At 44.1% G+C, this 10,832-nt stretch overlaps 1 protein-coding gene across 1 annotated transcript; it reads left to right on the top strand.

Annotated features, from left to right (window-relative positions):
* The first annotated feature begins 7,954 nt into the window (after positions 1–7,954).
* On the top strand, positions 7,955–9,857 carry LOC143840816 (uncharacterized). Its single transcript, XM_077344290.1, has 3 exons — positions 7,955–9,004; positions 9,498–9,581; positions 9,760–9,857. The coding sequence occupies exons 1-3, from the start codon at positions 8,383–8,385 to the stop codon at positions 9,855–9,857; spliced, it is 804 nt and encodes a 267-aa protein (XP_077200405.1). The 5' UTR covers positions 7,955–8,382.
* Positions 9,858–10,832: the final 975 nt, after the last annotated feature.

Below are 10,832 nucleotides of genomic sequence, written 5' to 3'. Positions count from 1 at the left end.
GTGGAAACGCTCTTCACAGAATGACTATTGGAATGGTCCTGGTCTGTGAAACATCTGCTCATTCTTTCGGTTGGACAATTCCTCGGCCAGATAAATTGCTGCCAGTGTATCTGTTTCCCTTTGCTGTTCCTCCTGCCCTCTGCCCATGCAACTGTAAAAAGCAGCCATTGAGACACCAAAATTATGGCCACTTCCAAATGTTTCCAGAACAGCCTGAGAGTGAGGGACCAGTTCACTTATTCATGCGAAAATTTGGAGTCTTTGTTTCTTTTTCAAAAGCAGAACTTATAACAAGGGTAAATTCTATTCAGCTGTACCTTATTCACTGTATTTAGCAGAGTACTTGGGGGAGTGAGGTTGTCCCAACCTGTTCTGAAAGCAAGAAGGGACCATCACTTAATGATGGAACATGTGCTTTGTCAAAGGTGTCCCATAACCAGTATCTCCAGTTAAATGGATCCAGCAGTGTGTGGCATAAGGGATCATTGCCTAAGACCCTGAAGAGCTGCTGCTAGTCAGAGTAAACAATACTGACATTGATAGATCAATGGTCTGACACAGCACAAGAAACTTTCATGTGTTCATGTTAATTTAAATTGCCACTAGAATGCCACTTTCTTCCTTCTGCCTTGAAATTGGCAGGAAGGACGCTTGCTTGAGGGATCGAATTCCTTGCAATTTCATGGCTCTTGGGTGGATGACAAACTAGTTACAAGTAAAATGCATTTCCCATTGACATCAACCAGCACTAAACTGAGAAATTAATTTGAACATATGTTTCTATAATGAAAGCTATTTTTGCAATCAATAAGCCAATCCCAAACAAAACACAACAGAGCTTCTAGAAGTACAACTAGGAATTCTTCCTCTTGATCTCCAGCCATTGTATTGAATCCTTCTCTACAATCAGAAGGTTGCAAGATATCCAGTATTTTTTTTATCAAGATGCTACTCCTTTAGCAGGTGGTTTTATTTCTGGAAGGTACATGTAGTTACGGGAGAACTATTCCTGCTTAATTGCTGGCTTGCTGGGAGCTTCTAAATAGGGATTGGTACAAATCAGGAAAATGAAGTTTGATACAAATGGTTCAAAGTCAAGCATATCATCAAATGGTACTACTCAGAAGAAAAAAAATGGAAACATATGTCAAGCCAGCCAGGCCACCCCCAAGTCTCCAAAGGCAGGTTCTGAATAATGAAAAGACAGACCCCCTGCCCCCCGCCCTGAGTTCCAAAAGGGGCCCTACAAAGTAACCCCATGACAGCTTGGTAGAGACCTTAGACAAACAAGACAAGAAAGGGAAGTGTGCCTCAAATTCTCACAAGCTCCTCCCCCCTCCCCCAGGATTGAAACACACAGGTCCCAAGATACCCAGAAACTTCAGCATATTCTTCTATTTTGCAGAAAACTGGAAACACATGTTGAGTTGGACATGCTACCCTCAAGTCTCCAAAGACAGCTTCTGAACAACAGAAGGACAGACATTTCCCAGAGTAACCCCATGACAGCTTATGTCATGTTCACATTTAGGAATGAATGAATATGCTCTGCTTTCAACAAGTTCCCTGTCTTTCTGTCTAACTGCCAATAGTCAACAGAGGACAGGGTGTCAGCTGACCTGAGGGTGTGACTAGGGATGAGCACACACACAAAAATGTACCATTTTGGATTTGGCTGGAAACTATTTGGGCCAAATGTGAATAGCATGAATACCCTTCACCCTTCACCTTTTCAGATTTGGCTAAATCAGTTGAGCTAAATCCAAATGGTTTTGGATTATTAATTATTTGGATTATTAAATTGGATTATATTCCCTCACTTCATAGACAACTTGGGGAGAGATTTAAAGAGAATGGGTGGCATGCCTTTCATTATCAGCTATTTGACTCATGTCCTTCCCACCATCTTTGGGGGATGCATTTAAATGGGCTGAAATGGCTGAATCACCAAGTCGTGATTCAGCCACTCTGATTCAGATAATTTGAATTCAGGGAATGGGCGGTTTGGCTCAGCTGAACCAAAAAAGTAACTGAATCAGCATTTATTCGAGTACTTTTTGACTTGTCCAAGCCAAACTGCCCATGCCTATTATATGTAGCATTCTGATCAGCCATTAGTTCCTGTTAAACTTTGGAGAGCCCCTGTTAGTGTTTACAATAAGTAATCTGCCCACCAGTGGCTTTGGAGTTTTGTAGACAATTTAATTGAGCAGAGACAATTTGCCTGGAAATGTATCCATCCTCAAACAACCATAAACAGCATGAAAGTTCATGAAACATCTGTGCTGGTTACCCTTCCATCAACATCACAAACCAGTCAACATTCATGACATACTTTAGGTTGTATGCTGGTTGGTGCCCACTCCTACTTCTAATGGCACAAATCTTCCACAGCAGCATAAACTTTAATTGCTTAAACAGCACCATTCCTCACTCTGGATTTTTCTTCATAATTTCTTCTTTAAAAAAACAAAACAAAAAAAACAAATGGCTGGTTTAAGTCACAGAAAATTTCTTCAGTGGATTGGGAAGAGATGAGGAAAAGCCTGCCTGGAATTCAAACTGGTATAATCTTATTCAATGGACATACATGAGACATAAATGCTTTGAACTTTGGAACTATATAAATTACAATGCTACCTGCCTCACCCTACTGTAAATAGAAATAATTATCAGTAACATAGGGATATACAAAATTTCTCTTAGGAACTTGGCTAGCTAACATTTAAAAGGCCTCAAAACAACCTCAGATGCTGCATCTAAGGAGGGACCACCATTTTTACTTAGATCACGTCTATGCAACACATTCACTGTGGGAAGTTTTCTCTTTTCTTATTAATTTAAAAAATGAGCATTTAGCATGTGGAGTGGTTGGCTTGCCAACAGGAATCCATCACAAATAAATCTGTGATTATTTCACATGATCTTTTTTTCACCTCCGGCAATTAGAACATTAGCAATTAGAACATTTTTATCCAAAGAAAAAGGTTTTTTTTTAGAACCTCTTAACAAAAGAGTTCTGACTCTGAACAATCTGAAAGAAAGGAGGTTGTTTATTGTATGCATGCCTGCATGTATGTATGTATGCATGTATTTATTTATTTATTGAGTTATATACTGCCACTCTCAAAGAGACTTGCAGTGGTTCACAATAAAACAATAAAAACAATACAGCCCATAAAAATCCCATTCAAACATTAAAAGATGGAAATATAGTAGAGTTCAACTTCTGACCCCTGTTCATCTTATAGCAGCTCTTTCATTAGGAGTGAGGGTCCTGATTTTATCAGCACTAGAGGATCCACTGATGGCCATTCTGGAACCTCATCCTGACCTCAACCATACACCTGGTGGAAGAGCTCTGTCTTGCAGGCCCTGTGAAAGCTGACAACTCTGGCAGAGCCCTCAGCTCTTCCAGGAGCTCATTCCGCCAGGTTGGGTCCAGGGTCAAAAAAGCCTTGGCCCTTGTCAAGGTCAGGCAAATGTCCTGGGGGCCCAGAACAACCAGCAAATTCATACCCTCAGAGTGAAGTGCCCTGAGGGGGGCATAAGCAGACAAGCTGTCCCACAGATACGTAGGGCCCAAGCTGCATATAGCCTTAATGGTCAAAGCCAATACCTTAAACTTGACCCAGAAACAGACTGGTAACCAGTGGAGGTGATGCAACACTGGTTGAATATGAGCCCTCCAAGGTGTTCTAGTGAGGGCCCTTGCAGCACACATAGAGCGAGTTACAGAAATCTAACCTGGAAGTGACCGTTGCATGGATCACTGTGACCAGGTGTTCAGAGGAAAGGTAGGATGCTAGTAGCCTCGTTTGGTGCAGATGGAAAAATGCTATTTGGGCTACCTTTGTGACCTGAGCCTCCATGGAAAGAGGCACATATAGAGGTTGAACAATGTAGGGGAGAGAATTGCTCCGTATAGGACTCCACAAGGGTCCGACAACTCATCCCCCACAGCAACCCTCTGCAATCAGTTCTGGATAAAGGAGACCAGCCATTGAAGCTCAGTCCCACTAATCCTGGTTCTGGCGAGGCAGTGGGCCAACAACTCATGGTCAACCGTGTCAAACGTGGCTGACTGATCTAAAAGTTCGAGGATGGTCAATCCACCCTGATTTAGCTGGTGCCAGATATCATCCATCAAGGTGACCAGCGTGGTCTCCATCCCATGGCCAAGATCGAAGCCCAACTGGTATGGATCTATTTGAATGCTTATGGTTAGAACAAAAGAACATAAGAAGAGTTCTGATGCATCATACTAGTGGTTCATATAGTCAGGCATTTAATTAAGTGGCCAATTACCATAGTTATTCTGGAGGACCAATAACTCCCTTTTGAGAATGACTACACCTGCGGCCAATCACTACATCCTTTGACAGCAAATTCCATATTTAGTCGTGGCCTGAGTAAAATAGTGTTTACTGACCATCCCTTGATTGGATTCCACTGAGATGGAAAAAAGAAAAACAAAAACTTTCTGTATACTCTTTCTACTTTTGCATAATTTTATAGACCTCAGTTATGTCCCACATTAGTCATCTTTCCCCCCCTAAACTACAAAGTCCCAGACTTTTCATTATTTCTTCATAGAAAAGATCCTCTAAACCCTTGGTTGACATCTTCCCAGCTCTGCAATGTCCTAATTGCAAAACCATAACCAAAACTCCACACAGTCCAACTGATGCCATCCCACATACCTATACAGGAACATTATAATACTGCCTGTTTTATTTTAAATCCCATTCCTCATAAGACCTAGAAAACAGTTGGCCATTTTCATTGCTTCAGCATCCTTGGAATGACATTTTCATTGTGTTATCCACTTCAAACCCAAAATCTTATTTCTCTCCCAGTCTCAGCAAATTTAGACAACATTAATACATCCTAAAATTTGGGATTATTTTTGTTCGCATGTGCACTACCTCACACTTACCTGCATTAAACTTCATTTGTCACATTATTGCATATTCTCTCAGTTTGTGGAAATCTTCCTGGAACTCTTGATCATTGGTCTTGGTTTTCAACATCCTGAATAATTTGGTGCAATCTACACACTTGGTTACTACACTGCTCACACACAATGACAAAATATTTATGAACAAAAGCAATAGCACCATCCCCAGTACCAATCCTTGTGGGATTCCAACTACTTGATTCCCTCTATAGAAAGAACTGTCCATTTTCTCCTACTTTCTGCTTCCTTTCATTTAGCCAGTTTTAATACATAAAGGGACCCGTCCTCTGATAATACAACCGCTAAATTTACCCAAGATTCTTTGATAATGTACCTTGACAAATTCCTCACCTATAACATCACACTACATCTACATCATGCACCACATCTTAAGCACCACTCAGAAAGAAGTTCATGATCACTACTCCTCTGGTTAGATCTGAGATCAGTTGTTCTAATGAATAGCCATTTATGTGGTATAGGAATCTCATTTCTACACCATGTTTCAAGCACATATTTACTCAGTCAATGTGAGGGTAGTTGAAGTCATGCAGAATCATAACAATATCTGCTTTCATTACCTCCCTTATATCCTTATCCATCTCAAAATCAGCCACAATGTGGTTCTTTTTCAAACTACTTTGCTTAGCTGCTTAGTAATGATTTATGAGATATGGAGTCTTTAATGTTCCAAGAAAGGGGATAAGGGAAAGCATATTATAATGGATTTTTTAAAAACGAAATCCTTAATCCACATATTGTAGCTTATTGCTTACAGTAATCAATGCTTGTGTCAAGTATTCTTGCCAGTCATCATGGCATCAGCAAGAAACATGGTAAGCTGTTAATGTATAGACCAGGTCTTAAAGTTCAAATGAAATGAAATTTTGTGTCCATGACAGAAGAAAGAAGCCTATAATTCTGATTGTATGTGAGGGGAAAGCTCAGTACTGAACTAAACAACATATCTACTGGTCCTTCTTCTGAAGTATTCCTTGCTGAGACACAATATATTTGGCACCGAGTTATGGAAGTATATTACAGCTTGTTTACAGATAATTTATATTATTTGTTTTCTACACAGTTGCTGATGAATCAACATATTTATGGATGTCAGCAATGTTCTCTCTTCTGCCATCTTGCTAATGTTCAGTGTCGAGTTTATGCAATATGTTCTATATAACATGCTGTGCAGAAAGTAAAATAATGTAGCAGTTTAAATTACTAGGAATGTCACTCAGTTATGCAGCATTCTAGGTTAATCAGATTTCTGTTTTATTTTTATCAAGCAAGTGGCTTGGCTCAAGCTTGTCTGGAAACCATGCCTGCACACCCAGGCATGAATAGTCTCACCACGCACACAAAGCTCTTCAAGGCGTGTGTGGCACAGATGGTCCTGAGTATGTTTAGTATATACATATCTGAAGATCCAAAAAGGAATAGTGAAAATCATCAGATAAGAATGCAAGAAAATTATCTCAAATGCGTTTTCCTCAATAATACACAAGATGGTTTTATGTTCAAATGATTTAGTATAATTTCAGCCTTGCTTATCCTAAAGGTTCAAGACTGATATCAGGAAAGCTAAAATTTACACAATAGGTTATTTCAGAATAAAATAGGGAAAAGAACAGTGTTAGTATCCTCATCACCAATTCTTCCAAAAATAGTCTGAATTCCAAAAAAACGATGTTCATACTTTGGCTTTGATACAAGTGTGGAGGGCAGCAAACAGGTCGTGAGATTACATAGGTGGGTAAAAAAGCTCAATCAGGTATAACTTTGCAAATCCACTGATGCTCATGATCCAGAGGCTGCTGTCAAACATGGAAACTAATCATCCAGAAAATTTTCTAGGGGAAGCCACCACTTTTGTGTACTAAAACTTTACAAACCTTAAAAAGGAGCTTATGTGCACAGGATGGAATGGTTATCAAAGTATATTTCAAGGCACCTTTCTTTGCTTGGTGTAACATATAGGCCAGACCATATGCAATCTAGCAAATAGCATTCTAACATAGCACAAATGACAGACCCATGCAGTCATTGAATGTACAGGTAAGGAGAACAACTCCATCACCACAGGATTGTATGGCCATCTTCAAGGTCAACAACATGGAGGAAGTGGCTGCATTAACTCTCCTTCCCTATGATCAGCAATATTTAAAAACAGCATCACTGAACTGGGGAGATTATACCTAATCATTTCCTCTCTGTAGTTGCAATCTGTAGATGACCAGATGAGAGATAGAGCCCACATGACTGAAGGAAAAAAAAAAAGAAGAGTTGGTTCTTAGGGCCATTTCGCACGGCTTCAAAGTAGCAGGATGGTTGCCAATTGGAAACGCTACAAATTTGCCATAACCCACAATGTCGTACACAATCTGCAACAGTCCTGCAACCGACCCGCAAAAAGCGCTTCGTTGTAGCGCTTCTAGGGGAATCCAGAAAAGTGGATTCACCCTCCGGATAGCGATACACTCCTGCAACCAATCTGCGACAATAGCGCCACAGACTTGTGCGTTACCATTGTTGTGGTTTCTTCAAAGTCCCTCCTCCCGAGCCTTTCCTCCTAACTTCCGGCGAACTGTCTGCCATTTTTTTTCTCCGAGCGAGCGGGGATCTACGAGGCAACGAGACAGCGACTGGCTTTCAAGCACGATCACTTTCTGAAATTCTGCCCGGACACCACAATAGTTTTTCAAAAGCACAGTGGCACACACCGTCACATTCCAAACATTTGCCCAAAGCTTAAAACCCCGTCTACCTTCGGCCAGTACTAGCGGAGTCAACGTACGGGGATCATTTAAAAAAACTTTCCTCTGAGCGTGCCAACGAACGTTCGCCGCTCGCAGTCTCCTGTTTAGATTACTGGGGTTCAATAGATATGATTCGAGGTGATTTCATGAGGGGCGGTTTATGTGTAGTGGGTCTTTGTGTGGTTCCGGGTGCGTGGTTGTGCTTGGGTGCGGACCACCCCTTCCATCGGCGGCTAGACCTCCGGCAAGCGGAGTCGCCGTCCGCCGTTCATTTTAAAAAACTGTCCGCTGAGCGTGACAACGAACGTTCGCCAGTTACATGTCATTGATTTATGCTTTGGTTGGTGAATATTATTGGGGAACTGTCGCGTACCGCTGCAATTGCTCTCGGTTTTACACCGGCATGCGTTTTTGTAATGGCGGACATTTCACTAAAATGGCTCCCGCTGCATGTTCAAACTGCTCTTCCCGCGTGTGGACGAATCAGCGCATGCGAGAAGTCAAACAAAAGGCGCTAATCTGGCCATTAGGAGCAGATCCTGTTCCCGCGCAAGGAGTTTTGAACGTGACATGTGACCTAATGTGGCCAATGTGCGTGTCCCCTACTGCCCTCTACCAATCAGGAGCCGGCTAGTCCCTTTGTCTTTGTGTGCGGGAAGGTATATGATCCGTTGCACCCTGCACCTCGCACCACCATTTTGCTCAGCTACTAGCGAAAGCACCATGGAATCCTCTTCGCAAGCCTCGTCCGTCCCTGCAACCGGCCGTGGCCCAACTTGGAGGGACGCGGAGATCAGGGACCTGATCGCGATTTTCTCGGAAGAGAAAATCCAGGACGCCTTCCAGTCCTCTCACAGGAATAGGGAGGTCTTCGAGCAAGTGGCCATAAAGATGCGTGCCCTGGGCCACAACAGGACCGGCCTTGAATGCCGGTCCAAAACTAAAACAATGAGGGCGGAGTACATGCGTGCCGTGAACCATAATAAGGGTTCCGGCAACGAAAAGGTGACCTGCCCCTACTTCGAGGAGCAGCGCCAGCTGTACGGCGACGGGGAAGGAGCCGGCAGGCCGAAGCGCGTCGGGAGGAGCCTTAAGGTGGTTCGGAAGCCGGCTGCCCCGGTCGAGGAACCACCCGCTGAGGAGGATCCCGGCGAGGGCACCTCGTCCAGCTTTCGGCCTCCACCCCCCGTCCAGCAACGACCAGCGGAATTGGTAACGGTGGACCTGATGGCCATCGCTCCTGGGGAGCCAGAGGAGGTTCCTGAGCAAACGCCCCTTGCCTCCGGTAAGTAATTTTCTTTTTATTTTATATTTCATTTTGAGCAAATGTGTGTTCTGACGTTTAGGCATCGTTTTCTCGTGTGTTCGTTGCAACGCATAATATGCTAGGATGTTTGTGGATTGCTTTGGGTGGCTTTTTAAAACGGTTGTGTTTAACCAACAACCCAAACAGTTTTGCAGCATGCCTCAGCCATAGGCCTTCTGCAGCGCTCTAGCCACTACTTTGGGACCTTGATGTGTGGTTCAGGTTGTATGCTTGCTCCTTTTTCACTATTGTATGCCTTGTGTTCGTTGCAACGCATGCTATGCTTGGATGTTTGTGGATTGCTTTGGGTGGCTTTTTAAAACGGTTGTGTTTAACCAACAACCCAAACAGTTTTGCTGCATGCCTCAGCCATAGGCCTTCTGCAGTGCTTTAGCCACTACTTTGGGACCTTGATGTGTGGTTCAGGTTGTATGCTTGCTCCTTTTTCACTATTTTCTGCTCTTGTCCACAGAGACACAGATGCCTGGGACGGTGGTCCTCGAGTCCCCTGCAGCGGTGGCAGAGGACAGTGATTCTGGGGCGTCCACAAATGTTGGTAAGTATCAGTTGCAATAAGGGGGGGGGGGTTTAACTGCTTTGTGCTTTTCTGTTTGTGCAGGGCAGCAGCACTGCCAAGAGACAGAAGAGAGTCCCTCAACGTTGCTGCTTTAGGGTTTGAAGCTTGCTTTGCCACACTTTGGTCCTAAATCATGTTCTTTTTTCCCTTTTTTCAGATTTCATACCCGGGACGCAGGAGGAGGAGGAGCGTGGGGTGGCTGGACCTCCTGCCATGCGCAGGCGTATACAGATACAAGATGGTGAGCGTGCATGAACTGTTCCTTTCGAGCCATGGCTGCAGGGCAATGTCTGTGTGCAATAACTGTGTGCTTCCTTTTCATTTTTTGCTCCCCTGGCGTTGTTCTGAGTCTTGGTTTAACATGTAACCAAGAAAGGCCACCATGGGCAAACAAACAATAACCATGTGCTCCCCTGGCATTGTTCTGAGTCTTGGTTTAACAATATGTAACCAAGAAAGGCCACCATGTGCACCAGGGTGGGTTTTGACTGTCTCGATGTTACTAACAGTTCTGTTTCTCTTTTTTTGCCAACAGAGGTCCTTTCAGAAGACGACGAGCCAGCTGGCTCACCACCCAGGGGTGCTCTCCAAGCTGAGGAGAGGCTGGCCAGGGAACGCGGCAGGCTGCGGCGCGTCTCCGTCCTGACTAGTGTGGGAGAAAGGATCCTGGAGCACTGCCAGGAGGAGTCCAGGCGTGCCGCTGCCGCAGACCAGGCGATGCTCTCCCTCGTGGCCCAGGAGGGCAAAAAATTCCGTGCCATCCTTAGAGACTCGAACAACTCACTACGCGAAAGCGTGGAGGAGGTTCGAATGATAAGGAGGCTGATGGAGAGGGCGGTCGCGGTTATGGAGGCGGCCACCCCTCCTCAGATTACAGTGCACGTCCCCCCCCACCCACACCCCCCCCACCACCTCCAGCACCCACCCCACCCACCCCCTCTCAGAATGCCGCGACCCAAACGAGAAGGAGGACTGTTCTCAGGAAGAGAGTCGTTAAACCCGCGGACAAGTTCTCCCCCTCCTAGTTTGGGCCAGTTTGTCTAGTTATCTGTGTTTGCTGTTGTCTGTTAAATAAAGTTTATGTTTTTGACTCTGTCTCTGTGTACCCTCTCTAGTGATTGTGCCTATTCTGGCACCGTTGTGTGGGTTGGAGGTTGGAGGGTGTTTTAAAGGTTAAAGGCGTTTTAGGAGTTTGGGGTGAAAGGTGTGCGAGTGTAAGGAGTCACACTG

Source organism: Paroedura picta, chromosome 6, assembly GCF_049243985.1.
Source record: "Paroedura picta isolate Pp20150507F chromosome 6, Ppicta_v3.0, whole genome shotgun sequence".
Taxonomy (NCBI): domain Eukaryota; kingdom Metazoa; phylum Chordata; class Lepidosauria; order Squamata; family Gekkonidae; genus Paroedura; species Paroedura picta.
The sequence above is the reverse complement of the archived record's forward strand: the minus strand, read 5'-3'. Positions and strand labels throughout refer to the sequence as shown.

Bases quoted from the DNA above. Each gene is read 5' to 3' on its own strand.
- LOC143840816 (XM_077344290.1), top strand. From the start codon at position 8,383: ATGATCCGTTGCACCCTGCACCTCGCACCACCATTTTGCTCAGCTACT. The intron at 9,005-9,497 runs GTAAGTAATTTT...TCTTGTCCACAG, and splicing joins GCAAACGCCCCTTGCCTCCG to AGACACAGATGCCTGGGACG. The intron at 9,582-9,759 runs GTAAGTATCAGT...CCCTTTTTTCAG, and splicing joins TGGGGCGTCCACAAATGTTG to ATTTCATACCCGGGACGCAG.